At 41.5% G+C, this 15,573-nt stretch overlaps 2 protein-coding genes across 2 annotated transcripts in view; one reads left to right on the top strand and one right to left on the bottom strand.

Annotated features, from left to right (window-relative positions):
- Positions 1–5,411, bottom strand: part of COMMD9 (COMM domain containing 9) — a 12,445-nt gene extending 7,034 nt beyond the window's left edge. Inside the window, exon 1 of the mRNA XM_026034768.1 lies at positions 5,382–5,411. Coding sequence (XP_025890553.1) covers positions 5,382–5,411 — 30 coding nt within the window. The remainder of the gene's footprint in view (positions 1–5,381) is intronic.
- A 78-nt stretch (positions 5,412–5,489) lies between these two features.
- Positions 5,490–15,573, top strand: part of PRR5L (proline rich 5 like) — a 58,002-nt gene continuing 47,918 nt past the window's right edge. Inside the window, exons 1-2 of the mRNA XM_026034767.1 lie at positions 5,490–5,496; positions 6,546–6,550. Of these exons, the coding sequence (XP_025890552.1) occupies positions 5,490–5,496; positions 6,546–6,550 (12 nt within the window). The remainder of the gene's footprint in view (positions 5,497–6,545; positions 6,551–15,573) is intronic.

Raw genomic sequence — 15,573 nt, 5'->3', positions numbered from 1 at the left:
GCCGCCGGGCACGCCGGGAGCTGTAGTCCCGCTCCGGAGGCCGTGGCGCGGCGCGGGCAGGGCGGCGCCTCGCGCGGCGGCGCCTCAGCGCGCACAGCGGTAACGCGCGCGGCTTGCGCGGTAAAGCGGCGGAGCAAGGCCTCGGGAGACGGCACGTAATTCCAGCCAGCAGGGCTAAAAGCCTTGAGGAAAACTTCCAAGACCTAAACCTCAGCTTTCTTCTAAAACATATTCACGTTCTTTAGTCTCAAATATCCTGGTCTCACATGGAAAGCATTTGCTGTGGGGAGACACTGAAGGTGCTGTACCAGCTGGAGGAGATGCTGCTGGTGGTTTAGAGTGCTTGAAATTTAGCCCCGTGTCCTTAAATTAAAAAAAGAAAAAAAAAATTAAAAACCCAAACCSATCAAACAAAAAATCAAAAAACACTGTACCTGTCTCTGACACAGCATAATGTTTTAACCTTTTGCACTTCTTTGGTATCCTTAYTYGACAAAGCTCAACAAGCCTGTAAGTATCAATCCTGTGTGCAAAACCTTTTGAAATATTTGGGGTGATTCAATGTGCCACAAATGTGTCATTTGCATCTTTGTTTTTAATTTACTGAGGAGCGAAATGAGGCAGAGACTTTGAGCAGCCTGCCAGGGGTCACGTACCACAGGGTGAGGAATGGTGTTGAAATGCAGCATGAGCTTAGTGACCCTTTTGGTTCCATCCCCACTGCTGGCTGCCGCCCAAACACACTCCCAATCTGAGGCATGTACTCCATGCTCAGTGTGAAGATGGCACCTGGGTGGGTAGACAGGCTGGGTAGACAGGCTACCTCACGGAACATGAAGCCTCACCAGTGGCCAGCTGTTGTTCAGCTCATAAACCACATCAATGTCCCATGAGCTGGGGTTGCAAATGGGCTTAGAGCCTGGTTACCTGGCAGTGCTGTTGAAACCAGTGTCAATAGTGGCATATTTGAAGTATGAGGAAACTAGCCTGCCTCTCCCCCTCTGATTTAGTCACTTTTTCCCCCTACTGTCAGTGCAAATATCTTCATTGGATGCAGAATTTAGTACTAAGCATTCTTTATTTTCAGCTAGTGGGAACTGAAGGCTAAGGATTTATCATGGCATTTCTGCAATTATATGGACCATTACCTTAGCAAACTGTGTGTGCTTTTTGTTTTGTAAAAGATATTTAGATATATCCTCTTTCTGAGAGAGAAAGAATCTCCTCATTGTCCTGTATAATTCAAAGCACAGCTGGTACCAGGGCTTCTGTGTAATCTATAGGCTTCCCTCATCAGCCTTTCAGCAAAAACACCCCYGTCTTCATTTTCACTTGCATTGTCTTCTTGTTAGTAGAACAATACCTGGTAAGAAATGCAAATGTGCAAATGTATTGGGCTGCAGAAGCTTCACCAGAAAAAGGGCTTCCGTCTGTAGAAGAACTGAATTCACTTTCACATGCTAGGAAACTTCCAAGGGCAGATGAATCCAAAGGGAGGGGATTTTATTTTCTATCATTTTTCAGGAGCAACAGGAAATGAGGCTCTGGGGGGAACTATTCCAGGGTATGAGTTTACCATCTGTGGCCTCTTGAAATTAATTAGTTTGATTGATCAGTTCAGAGAGCTGCAGTATATTTGGTGCCGCTCTCTGTAGTGTTGTGGTACCAATAAGTTTAACCCAGTGGAGGCAGTGTGCTGAGGGGCTGCCATCTGGAGTCATCTCAGGGCAGGGGTTTCCTGGGACAATGGATGCGCTGCTAGGTTTGCGTGGCGGGACGCACTGCGCAGTGAGTCTTGTGAGTGCCAGTGGCTTATGCAGGTAATGCCAGTTGCTTTTGCARGTATTCTTACTCTTCATCTCAACAGTCTGATGAGAAAAGGAAAGCCAGCTGTGCAGCATTAGATTATAGAGATGTGACATTGTCTGTTCTATCTYGAGATGAATTACCTGAAATATTTGGCAATGGCCTCAATGCCACAAGTAACTTGTTCCACAGAAATGTGGCAGTATCTGTAAACTATGCATTGGAATAGATCAGAAGGTGAGGAGAAGAAATGTGGCATCTTATTTTTTTTTTCCTAAAAAACWTGAGATTTGCGGAATTATTGAGTTGAACAATAGCATTCCAAAGGAAAAACTGCAGTAATGGTTAGAGCCAGGATTTAAGAGATAGGAAATCTGTCTCTTTAGATCTGTGAGATCTATGTCCTGACTCTGCTGCTGCATTTGACCAAACCAAGGTAAGTCACTTTTGTCACCTTCATGACAGGAAGACAGTGTTACTTCCCGTGTAACATAAAATTTTGTTTTGGCATTTATTAACATCAGTCATCAGCTTAGAGATTGTGTAAATATAAATAGAATGAAAACATTAAAAACAGTAACTCTGCTTTACTATCCCTGGGACAGTAAACTTAATGTAAACAGTAAACGGGATGTTGCTTAATATTGTAATTCCTTGCTTTAGGGATCTTTTATAATCTGAACTGTTTTGTTTCTAAACCAATAAGACTATCATTTTCTAAGGAGATAAGCAGAATTTTCCTGGCCGGTAAAGCTTCAAAAATGCCAGATCCTCCYGGGGAAGAGGATCATTGCCTTTTTAGAGGACTCTTCTATAGAAGCAACCACATTGCTTTCCTCTGGATAAAGATTTACCTTGCCTTAAAAAGAGCAACAATCATGCATGCTTAGCCTAAGGAGTTAATTGTATAGAATAACTTTGGGAGAGAAATAGCAGAGATGCAAAGGTGGGATAGATAACAATCACTGATGTGAAGGTGTATTTGGCCAGAGAGAGCATTTACTTATGAGTCACATATTCAGAATAAAGATATTGCCTGCCAGTAAACACAGCTGGCATCATACTGAATTCATATTCCAATCCACCTCCTATTGTTGCCATTTCCTCACTGTAGGAACCTTCTCATTATGAGGAAATAATAACATGTTTGCTTTAATATCAAAATCCAAATGCTCAGGGGTGGTCAAAAGGCAACAAAAGTGCTTAGTAAAAATGTTTTATCTGAATATGAGTAAACTTTTTGTTCTTTTCTTTACCTTTTGTTTTTCCTTCTTTGGCACAGTCTGTAGCTGGTATCAAGGTCCAGACCTCCAAAATCAAATTTCCTGGTGCAGTAAAAGATGGAGCATGAGACAACATCATGTGAGGAAGGCAGGTGCTGTGATCGATGTGCTTATCAGGAGCTTCCGAGAAACAGGAGTTAGCTGCTGTGCCACAGGTATTTCAATCTGAGCTTGAAAAAAATCACTCAAAAGAATGGGATGGACTGGTCTGCAAGCCAGGAGGACTCCTAGGTCTTCCTGCAGCCCCTTTTGCTGGTGATTTCATATCTACCCCTCCTAGTGGGACCCAGGATGAGAGCCTCTGCTTGCAAAAGATCAGGAGGGGATCCCCTTTAGTATATAAAGAAAAAGAATGGGGAGTTAAGGGGAGAACTGTGTGTATTTTGTATATGAAGTGTTTCTCTTGTACAACTGTAATGAAAGAAAAAAATCATGGAACCACAAGCCAAAAATCAAGAGATGGAAAGCTGAACGGCAACATTTCAGTAAGTGAGTTTAAAACATCATGTCATATTTTTTTATATAGTTATATAACTCCATTGACACATAACTAGTTGACAAAAATGTCATCTTCGTTATAGTCCAGCAAGTGAAGTGGGAGCCTACAATAAATATATCTGAGAAGCAATATATTCTGAGGAAAAAGTTTTGCTGTTCATAATGTATCCAAAGTAAAAAACAAGGCTAAAAAGGCAAGCAAATAACTTATCAAATTCCATTCCAGACAGTTTTTATTTGTCTTAGGAAGTAAAAAGGGAAAGGAATAAATTTAGCTTCCTTACAATTCTAGGCTGGAAAACTTTAACCTTTTGCACTGCAGGGAAGGAAGCCCACAGTTCAGGCTCACTGGGGCTGCCTGTGTGGGGCAGCCGGAGCTAGAGATGCGGGCATAGGAAAGATTCGGTGCCTTTCGCGCGCACTCCCGCAGCAGCCAGGGCAGGACAATGGCCGCTTCGCTCTGGCTCTCTGCTCCGGCCGGGCTGGCTGCGGAATTGCACCCTGCTGCCACTGGGACATCCCTGCTGTGGCTGTGGCCAGGGGGAAGCTGCCCTCCTGCCGCCTTCCCACCATAGGTGCTTCTCCTCAAGAGGCAGAGCAGGAGAAAGCACAAGAGATTTTGTTGCCTGAGTTACTTCTGCATTTTTTTTTTTTTTTGGTCTGATTGTTTGTTTTGATGGTGTTTCTTTGGCAACAAGCAAGCACAAATAATAGGGAAGAAATCTCCACTGAACGTGCTTGTGAACTTGGGTTTTCCAGTATGGGCTGCTTGCTTGTAGTCATATTCTCCAAATGGGACTTTCCTGAAATGTCTCCAGCTTCCTAAGGTCACATTTATATTAGCTTACATATCATGGTTATGTCAGCCTTTCCATGGCAGGGTTAGAGTGGGAGGTCTTGTTACTGAGAAACTTGCTTAGAAATACTATCAGAAGGGCATTTTTTCTCCTAGATATTTGCTTTAGACAGTGCACTAAATAGTGCAGGAGAACATTTCTGGGGCTTCTGTTGTTAAACTGATTGTGCTCTTCTTGGCATGGTTTCCACACACACCAACTATCACTCTTGCAAACAGCTCAAGGGGATGGGTCAGGAGTTAGCATGGGCTGGAAAGCCACACCAACGAGTGGCCATGCATGTGCCAGCCCTCTCTAGGAAGCTGAGACCCCTGAGCAGCTGATGCCATTTTCTGACAGTTGGTTTCAGCACCAGAAAACAGTGCAGGACATACTTGATTTGCTATCACAAATATAATTTTTATGTTCTTGTCTTATACCTTTTGCTCCAGTTGAAATGAGTTTTTCAGAAAAGATGGTGTGTCAGTTTATTCTATCTCTCAGGCATCTATTACCAGAGACTACAACAGTCCCCCTTGTTTTTTTGTGCCAAAGGACAGAGAGAAACTGCAGACCATGAGCAAGGATAACATGTTGAAGCCCAGGCTTTGAATCCGCAGATGCAGAACCCTTTGCTCTCTGTGGCATGTTGGCAGAGCCCTCTGCTGGAGATGCAGAGAGCTCGGGGCAGAGGCATTTTTCCTGCACGGGGTTACTGGTCTGCAGGCTGGCACTGTCGCCCAGCAGGTAGGCAGCCTCTCACCTAGGTGGAGGCACTACCAGCAGACCTAAGATTTTCTTTGTGTGTGTGTTCCTAGGAAACACTGCTCTGCTGTCAAAACGTTGTAGACCACTTTAAAACTTTGTACATCTGTTAAAGGAGCCCCTTTCAATTTTAAATATGATTTAAAACTAATCTAGCTAGAGTAAAAGACAACAGCAAGTATTTGGCACCTACCTCAAAAAGCATCTCTAGAACCAAGCACATCCTGGCTGACCTCAAGGTGATGACAACCTTAGTATAAACTAAGCAGAAAAGGAGGAGAATCCATTTCCCATTCAAAGCATGGCGGGTAAACACTTGCAAAATGGAAGGAACAAAATCTGACAGCAAAAAAGACACTGCTTAATCTGCCAGCTGGTTTGAATGATCCTTTTTTTAGATTCTGAAAGGCTGCAACTTGAACAGGAAATGTAGATTCCAAAGGACTTATTAGTCATAGAAATAATGATGAACTTAGAGAAGCTGTAAGAGCCTACTCAACAAGGAAGATTTGAACTATGAAACTTTGCCAGCAAACACTGTTGGGTAAAACAAGCAGACACCGTGCCCTCTGACCAGCTTAGATGTACTGACAAAACTCTTCATGCAGATCCAGCTTCTCTGAAAGAAAAATATTTTGTTGCTTAAGGTATTCAGAGACCTGAGTGATTAATGAATGCAGAAAATATATATATATATTGTGAGAAAGCTGAGAAAGCCTGTGTGTTAATATAGCTACTCTAACACATTCTCAGAAATATAGAGAAACTCCAAGACACTAGAGAACTATTCCCAAGTGGCAGATGCTGTAAGTGCTCTGACAGCCGCTCCAGCCCTTTGGAACTTCCTGAACGCCACACTCAACATGCGGCAGTTACAGGTAGATCCCAGCAGGCTCTAAATAGGCACAGCGGGCAAGCCCTGCTCAGAGCTCTGCAGGGCAGGAGTCAGGAAGGCCAACTCAGGCATCCTGCAGACAAATGGCTTAAAGAGGAGGTCGTGGAGTAAATCTTGTCCATATTTTCCAGCTATGACAACTACACTGAAGAAAAAATACCCTATCTTGCTGTAGTACTTTCGAAGTACTGGTGATTATTTTTAAAGTTGACAGCAAGTAATACAAGAAAAATATCCCAGGTATAAAATAATATATTGATTGTCATTATTTGTATTAGGATACAGCCAGTGTTCTCATAGTTCATAGTAAAATGTTCTCATAGTTCATAGTAAAATGGACAGTAATAATCATCCATATTCACTAAAGGATAAAGGATGTATTATTTGTGTATTTTAAGACTTGTGTATAAAAGACAATCACATGAAGCTACTAACTTTGTGTTTTCTGTTGCTCCTTATTAGGCAAGGTGAGAGGAATGTGTGTGAAACTTGTAAGATAGAGTTGCATATCCAGTACTAGGGATCCTTGGGCCAGAAGTACTTCTGTTGAGCACCAGAAAAAATCATTGATGGAACGGTGGATCTTCAATTGCGTTTCAACCACTGGAGGACAGAAATAGAAAATGTCGGGCAATTCTGAAAAAAAAAAAAGGCAAGAAACTCCCTTCCCTTCCCTTCCCTTCCCTTCCCTTCCCTTCCCTTCCCTTCCCTTCCCTTCCCTTCCCTTCCCTTCCCTTCCCTTCCCTTCCCTTCCCTTCCCTTCCCTTCCCTTCCCTTCCCTTCCCTTCCCTTCCCTTCCCTTCCCTTCCCTTTTTATAAAATATCTGACAAAAAGTAAAGCAGCTGTATTAAGTATAAACATATAGTAACAATACTGTTGTACGAAAACAAAGCAAAGTTAAGCAAAGCTTCTTTAGAAATGAGAAATAGTTTGCTATTATTATAGCTAGTAAGGAGAAATTTCTGCTGTTTATGCCACAGCCCGGTAGAAGTTCTTCACTTTTAAATAGCTACTCTTGTGTTTCTTATTAGGGATGGAATAGAACTAACCTGGAGATATTTAACATATCTTTTTTCCTGTTGATCCAGCTAAAATGGAGGGTGATAAAATATACCAGTTTCAAATTGGAAAGCATTATTTTGCAGATGTAAACAAAATGGAAGGTCATAACCATAGGGCTGTGAAATAATATGTAAATTTAGACTGGGGTTATAATGCAGATTGAGAAAAAACTCATGTTTTTAAAGAGCTTGGAAAATAACCATGACATTCCTATGTATTTTTATTACACTGTGATTAAAAACTCTCTCAAATTAAAGACCAGCCATAAATCTGGCCTCCACTCTATGGGAACTATAATAGTTCAGTACTGGCAATTTCAAAATGAGCTGTCTTTATTTGAAATAGGTACTAGAATTATAAATCTGTAGTGCATGAATAATAATATAATTTTWAATTAATTAAAATATATATATAATTTTATGTACTGTGCATCAAAAATAAYAGAAGAAACAAGGGTTTTGCTCATACTTTTTTTCCTCTACTTCCACACCTTCATGTCATAAATAGAGAAGCTGATACAATGTAAACAGCACCTCARTGCTTGTAAGAAAAAGAAAATTGGATTGTTTATCCGATTAAAGTTTTTGGACTGGACTCCTGAATTAATGCACTACATAGGGAACCAAGTACATGTCAATTGAACTAGGCATGGACTATGTGATGACCCAGAGACAGACTCTGTGCCCCGGGTGTTTAGCAGAAGAGCCCTGCGGAATTTCAAGGTGCAGGACTGCAGAAGTGCCACCCCTCGGCCCCTCAGTAGTTGTGAGCCCCACAGAAGAGTGAGGAGGAGCAGTGCCTGCTTGTGACAGCTTTGCCAGCAGCCAACCCAGGCAGGAAATATTGCTGTGTGGTGGCTGGGCAGCAGGCAGACCTGCCCTTCTGCTAACCCTGCTGCAGAAACAGCTGTATCCTGTAGAGGGAGAGACGTGGGGAGTGATCGTTTCTYAGGACATTACGGCAAGATTTGTCACAGCTTGTATGTCAAGGCCCTTAAATTTTTCCTTTTGTGCAGCCTTTTGAGATTTACAGATAGGAAGCTTTTGGCAAGCGTCAAATATGTTTACCTTTCAGAAAGCAAGCCTATTGAAAACCTATTCAAATAAGACTGCTTGACAGCAACCTTTGAATGTGCATTGATTTTAGAATCTTTGCAGAATGAAAACAAGGCTCTTGTATTTAGCATTTTGACACATAATTCTTTTTACTGTAATTCAGACACATTGATTGGTCTGTGCGATTCAGGAAAGCTCCTGTATTGATTACTGGACCTGACAGATAATCCTGGCCTTAAGGAGTTCTGTATTAGACTCCTTTCCTCCTAAAATTTCCCATATTTATTTCCTGTTGGTGAAGCACATTGATTTGGTGAGAGGAGAGTAGGAAGGTACATTGTTGGCAGTATTAATGATGTTGACCTTGTTCTTCATGGCTTCAYATTCTTATTCATTGTCAGAGTTTGTCGTTTGTTGCAGTGGGACATTTTCTGTTTGCACTGATGAGACATTTGGCCTCATCTGTAATCACTAAATAACTGATTTTTACTGATCTTACGATGGGCAAAAACATGTGGCTTAGCATTCTGGTCTGTGCTCTTCAGTGCCAGGTCTCAGTGGCATTTTAGATTGCAGTGTTCCGTCTTTCCTGGCCTCTCAGTTGAAGCAGAYAGTGCATTTCCAGTTTCAGTTGCTGACATTTGATACTCTTTGGATGGGGCTGCTGGTTAGAGGATGAGACCASTGATGACAGATGTGACCCGTAAGGCTCTGTGCTAAGAGCTACTGTCTGTGTGCTGCCTAAGTCTGCGGACACTTCTCTGTATTAAAACTGGGAAGTGGGCAGCCTAACACGGTTGTGAAGAAGTCACTGCACATTAGTGGTTCATTTAAGATAATTCCCTTGTTCCCTGCAAGATGGTGCCCATACATTTTGCCAGGGCAGACTATGCCAAGAAATGCAATGTCTGCTTTCACTTGTGCCCGGTCTTGCTGCTGAAGCTGCCAGCAGAGCTCTGCTGTAATGGCACATGTAAAGCTGCAGTTGGGACCTAGGACTACAAGAAGAATCCTGTTAGCTCATTTCTTGCAAGACAGGTGACAGATCAGTCTCCATTTGTTTAAATTACATCTCAGTAAAAGGATTCATATCCCATTAACAGGGCTTGAGTCATTCAGACCCAATGTTGACATTGATGGGTTTTATTGGTTTGAAATTACAATAAAGAGCTTAATTCTGCCCTACTAGTTAGGAATATCTTTTCATTCATACACTTGGTAGTTCAAAAGGATTACAGGTCTAGGTAATAGGAATTAATAATAAAGAAAAATAGCTGCCTATAATGTCTTGATCAGGTGAGTAATTACAAAAGAAACTAATTCAAAATCTTTTCTTTTTTTTTTTTTTATTTTTTTCTCTGATTTTTTGGGTGATTTAGACCTCAAAAAATGAGACATACCCTGTACAYTCCAAAATTCCCCATAGTAATGCCACAAAACAGAGAACAGAATTTTAAGAACTAAGAAACTGGAATATAAATGATATCTGTCTTTCTTCTGCAAAAGCTTCTCTCTCATCACAATCACATGCTTAAACTACCAAAGCATCCTAAGGTGAATGTCAAGACAAAWGCTTTAAAAATGTCCTTCCCTGTATTATTAACATCACCATGGGCTATTAAAATTAAAGTGCTCTTTAAAATATAATTGATGTTTCATTATTTGTCTGCTGTTATCACTGTTCACTTCCCTGGCTATCAGGAGTGACTCCCCAGAGAGATGTTACATATCTCTATAAATATATTCTAGTTTCTCACCTCTGGCTATTTTGAAATAGCAAAAATGCAGCTGTGTTTGTGTGTCTATAGTTTCAGGACATCAGCCAACCTCTGAGAGAGGTATAGAAAGAAACTTCCCRTTGGCAGCTTGTTCTTTATATTCTTCTGCAGATTTTTATATATTTCTTTAAAACATCTGATATTAGTGGGCAGGGTTTGTGAGATGATGAATGCTGTGGACTGCTGAACTGCTGGAAATTCCTATCTGAGATTAACCTAGGGCAAGAGAYGGCTCTCAGTCTGGAACCTGTTATGGTTGGCCAGTCAGGTGCAGGGCAGCTTGATTCACCTGGAGACCACTGTGACTGCCTTAGCGTGAGGCAAACTGGCTTCATCCAGCTGTCACCTCCACATACATTCTGATGTATATTCTAAAGGAAGAAATAGCTTTATTTCCTTGACAGCTCTCATAGACTGAGAATATATTCAGTTTGCTCTGATGGCTGGTTAATTTTATGGTTACATTTATATTTGCTTCATAATGGCAGAAATTATCAAATTACTTTAAGACTCAGATTATGTTTATGTGAAATATTGTGCCACAAACAAATTGAATGCATGTAGCTGTCGGCCTTTTATCAGTAGGATAATTGTGAAGTATGAAACTATGAARTAATGATCATGCTTTTAAGGAAAGCTCTTCAAGTGGATTACACAATAAGCACAGAGGGAGTCTCCATCCCCAAGCTGTGATCTGTTACACAGTAACTGAAACATATTTGATAGAAATTAATGCCACATTGTTTTCCTCAGAAGAAATACCTATAATCACAGGGTGTGTATTCATTGTATCTCACAATCCCCATTCCCGAACAACTGGTTTGGACATCAAGGTAATGAGCTCCATTTGAAAGCAGTGGGGCCCTGACACTTGTTTTTCATTGAGAGGGCAGAGTGGCCTGGAGATGCAGCCCCGGGGCACTGAGGCAGACCTGCAGYCGGCTTCAGGAGATCAGAATGAAAGCAGGAAGAAAAATCAGAGCCAGCATTTCTGTTTCCTGAGCCCGTGAGGTTTTAGGCTGTGTTCCCACTAGAAGAGCATACACTGAGATTTGCCCCAAAGTTAAATGTTTTATCTCACCTTAGTCTCTGACAGTCTTTGATATTCATTTTACTATTCTTCTGCACTGATCAGCACAAGTTCTTGAATCAGAAATGGACTAAATTTGGAATAATTAGGTAGACTACGACAACAAAACAGAAGTTTATTTTCTAAACCATGGCTACAATCCTGAGGGATAAGACTGAGAGGTTTGTTGAGGTTGAAAGCAAACAAAACTGTCTTCCATGTGTTCCCCCGTGATGCCTTAGGCAGCACCACACGGGAGTAGCTGCTGGGGCCGTGCYCAGCAGGTCGGGCTCTGCAGGAGAAGGGGCAAAGCCGGGCCCAAGCGCACAGTGCCGGGGTGCAGAGATGCGGCCGTGGCTCTGCAAGCACGTGCGGTGCAAACCAGGCTGCCGTGCGCTAGGAGGCCGCTGGAGGGGTGCCCTCATCCCCTACCATCCACGGGCAAGGTTTGGCTCCTCTGTACAGGAGAGGCCACTGCAGGCAGGGGGCACAGTGCTGCCTCCATGGTAAAGGCGATGGCACCATCTGACAGAGACAGGACCAGTGGCATCCATTGCTTGCCCTTGAAACCATAAAAATCCATGCTTAATTTACTAAGTACCTCCTTGTTTCCTATTAATTTGATATATTGAGGATTTTATTATGTGGTGAACATTTTATGGCTATGGGTGTTTCCATAAACTGCTCAGGCAGAATGGAGGGACAAAAAAATCTTTTCAGAGCACCCTCTATTAATCGTGGCGCCTCAGATCTGTAGTCTGATATGTCAGGCTGAATCCTTGGCCAGGCCAAGAAGAGCACCTGAGCACTAGGGTGTTGTTGTGTTTCCCTCAGACTGGCACATCCGCAAACAAGCTGACTTCATTCCTTGCCCCTACAATGGCAGCATTGTCCCCTTCAATGCAGGCACAAATCAGCACCAACAATGGGAATTATTCCTCATGGTACTGGAGCCCGAGTTGAAGGGATACTGAGGAATGTCACAGCCTTAAAAGTGACATGACTGAACCCAGATTTTTTTTTAATAGCTGTTGTTTAAATAAGGCTTCTAGTATTTCTCTGCTTTTTTTAAAAACATCTGCTTTTGGAAAGGTTATAAACTCACCCAGGTCAAAGGGTAAACCCAGTGGCTGTGAGCCTAACAGCAACTCTAAGTAAAGTTCTTTCCTTGGTTTATAGCTACTGATGTTGCCCTGTTYCTGCAATACCTGCTGCTTTTCTCAGCTCGTATATATTCACTGTGAAAGATGGCACTGGCAGGAGATCTGCTCTCTGAGGAACAGCAGCTCTGGGAAGACAGTTGAAAGATTGTTTGGTTGGCAGAGTGTGTGCCTGGCAGCTCTATAGCAATTTGTGTCTGCTTTAAGGAAGGGGATTTATGTGTGCAACAGGAAAGGTTGGCTGTTGGGGGCTGATATTACCATTCCAATGTGTCCACATACAAATCCGTGATAACAAAAAGCAGTATAAATATAGTAGTGCAAATCGACCCTAAAGGACTCTCCAATTTAGCCTGTAACTCTTAATGTGAATGCTACATAGGAGTATTGCTCCCCAAATCTTCAAGTGTGGTAGCTTGCTAGTACAAGGTGAGGAAAGTTATTATGCAGCTTTGTCATGCAGTGATACAAATATCATGAAACTGTAGCACTACTCCAAGAAAAACTCTTTCCATCACTAACAACTGCTGAATCAACACAAAAATGAGCCTGTGGTTTTAAGTGAGCTTAGCATCAGCAACTGTTCTGAATCAGTGTGTCTGGAAATGATGCAAAAGGAATTCCCATATCTTTGGATACAAACATTAGATAAGCAGTTAAGGATAATTGCTTTACACTTCAGGAGGTGTGCCTAAAAGTAAGAGCTCTTATACCGTGCCAGAAACAGCACAACTAAGTCTGCTGTCGGTCAGTTATCCTTTTCTCTGGGTTGTGATCGTAAAGTCTTGTAAAATAACTGAAGTGTGGGACAGAATATCAGAAATACTGTTGCATGAATCCTGTCAGGATCAGTTTTGATGTACCTCCATTCGTGCTTTTGTTCAGATCAGAAGTGTCATTTTGAAGCAAATCACCTGATGATCTCTATTTCCTGAGTTTTCTTTGGCCTTATGGGCTGATTTTGGAGTGGGTGAACTCTACTCTGTTTGGGTGAAATAAYACTGGAGGTTGTACTCTAGGAGTACACCTAATGTACTCCAGCCACAATAGGCATTCAGGCAGGGACTCAACTGAAAATAGTCTGGGATTAAAAACCCTGGAATATGGGTAGAGTGGAGGTCAGATCCTCAGCATCAACTCTGTATTTCTGCAGAGTCTTGGTCTGCTTTACAACATAGATACAGCTATATTATCTGATTTTTAACAAGAGTTGAGGTAACTACGACTGGACCCTGAAAATAAAGCTTCTACTGTTTTCTTTTATATTACACATGTATGAAATGGCCTGAATTAATTTTTTGCTCATTTCATAGAATAATTAATTAATTAATGCTTACATTGTATTACTGCAAGTGACTTCTCATTGCTGTTAATGTACAGGGTATTGATGCCAATTACAATGAAGGAAAGATATGTTAGTAACACATTCCTATAGATCCTAAAATATTTCACAACTTGATTGGTAAACACTTCAATGTTCTTTGAAAATGCAATCTCTTCTGGAATGGAACATGTCAGCTGATTAACAGCAAACAAAGTTACTTTATGAGAAGAGAGGGGGAAAAAAAAGAATTGCATTAGGAACCCTAAGTAGAATCAAAATATTGTAACCCAGGTTGGACTAGATTTAGACTAGCTTTTGCCTCCACCTTTATAATAAATGACTCAGTAAGGTTAAGTATTGAGTACCCTCCCTGTGACAATTCATTGAGAAATATAGTACTGAAATGCTCGAAGTCAGTAAACTGGGGCAAGGGACAGAATTTCTACAGAAAAATGTTTTCTACAATAAGCAAAAAGAGTGCACAGAGTGTTCTAGATATTGTCCTGTTTTGTCTTTTTAAAATAAAAGGGATATAATTTGAGATAGTCTTTAACATAAGTACCTAAATTAGTAAGTAAATGTTAAACGGCATATGGAACAGAAAAATATGCTGCGGTTTCAAAAGTTCATATAAGAACTTCTTCCTTAAGCAGAAGAAAGCAGGAAGCATAATTCTTTCAGCATCACCACTGACTAATTTGATTCAACTAGGAAGGAGAAGTCCATAATAAAAAAAAATTTAAAACCCCTCCTTCCTTCCTGGAGCAGGAAATGTAAAAATAGGAATAGTGTATTCCTGCTAAAAGCAGTGTAATTACTCATTTCTTTGCCAAAAAGCCTCTACCTTGAGTTTGCAAAGGCAGTATTATGACCTAATCAGTTTCAGATACAAATACACTGATTTGTTCTTTATAAAGTGAAAACTATTAAAGTACATAGAGCTCCTAATCATCCTCATTTTCAAGACAGCTGTCAAATACTCTAAAACAGTATCAGCCTGTGACCTGCAGGCCACTGTCAGCCCATAAGGTACCAGATTAGATCAAGGCAATACTTGCTGGATTCTGAAAGAACAAGTATGTAGCAAGATGACTTTCATCAGTCAGCTCCATCACTGTTTTACCTGGTTAGCTAAATTAAAGCTAATGAAGGCTCATAACTAAAGAAGCAGTTATATTTGTGCAGACTGGAGGCAAAAATTAACCTCTCCCAAAGGCCATTTCTCCCTTTATCTAATGCAGGGAGGTTTTTTCCTGGATCCATTCATCTCCTTCTTCAGATATGATCTACATGRCTAGCTGGAACTGAGTCAACACTCCAAGACTAGGGGACAGGATACAGGAGGATTTAATTGCGAGCTGGGTTTCCTGTAGGGAAGTGCAGTTAAAGAGGAGGGTCTGTCTTCTCCCCAGGCTATTGTTCAGCCAGGCTTGGAACCTGTCCTTTTCTGTCTATGTATCCCGACAGCCCGTCTCCTGGCATACCAATCCATACGTGTACGGTAAACAGTGGCAGGTCGTTGTAGTGCTAATAATGAAGTGCAGCTGCATCTTCCTGAGGTTAACTGACAGTCTTGGTTCCCCTTGCCCCCTTTTCCCTGTTKCCAGGCTCAAGTTTTGTATGTGCATACAGTCTGGATCCTGTGCACATAGACTTCTTTTCCTCTATGCACAGCTGCATATGAAACTTCCATCAGATGAAAAAATATCTTTATGTCAGCAAAGTGTCTGTCAGGGATAATAGATTTGACAGAAGGACTCATTGCCCAAGTTGTATATTTATCAAGCGACACTTTCCCAGAGGTGCCTTGGAATTTCCCTGCTTTCCTGTTGTGTTTATGTGTGCCAGTGCACAAGAAAAGTCAGGGGAAGACTTCTTTTGTTTGGTTAATTAGAGAAAGGCACAATATGGGATCAAATTATGGTTGGTTAGAATCAATTTTATTGATTTTGTAGTTCAGGCTGTGGTTGCACATATTTGGTGCCAACATTGCTTAAGTCGTATTAACCAATTATTTCTCTTTGCCTCCTCAGGAATGTAT

This window comes from Nothoprocta perdicaria, unplaced genomic scaffold (assembly GCF_003342845.1).
Source record: "Nothoprocta perdicaria isolate Ctin4 unplaced genomic scaffold, notPer1 scaffold_15, whole genome shotgun sequence".
Lineage (NCBI taxonomy): Eukaryota > Metazoa > Chordata > Aves > Tinamiformes > Tinamidae > Nothoprocta > Nothoprocta perdicaria.
The sequence above is the reverse complement of the archived record's forward strand: the minus strand, read 5'-3'. Positions and strand labels throughout refer to the sequence as shown.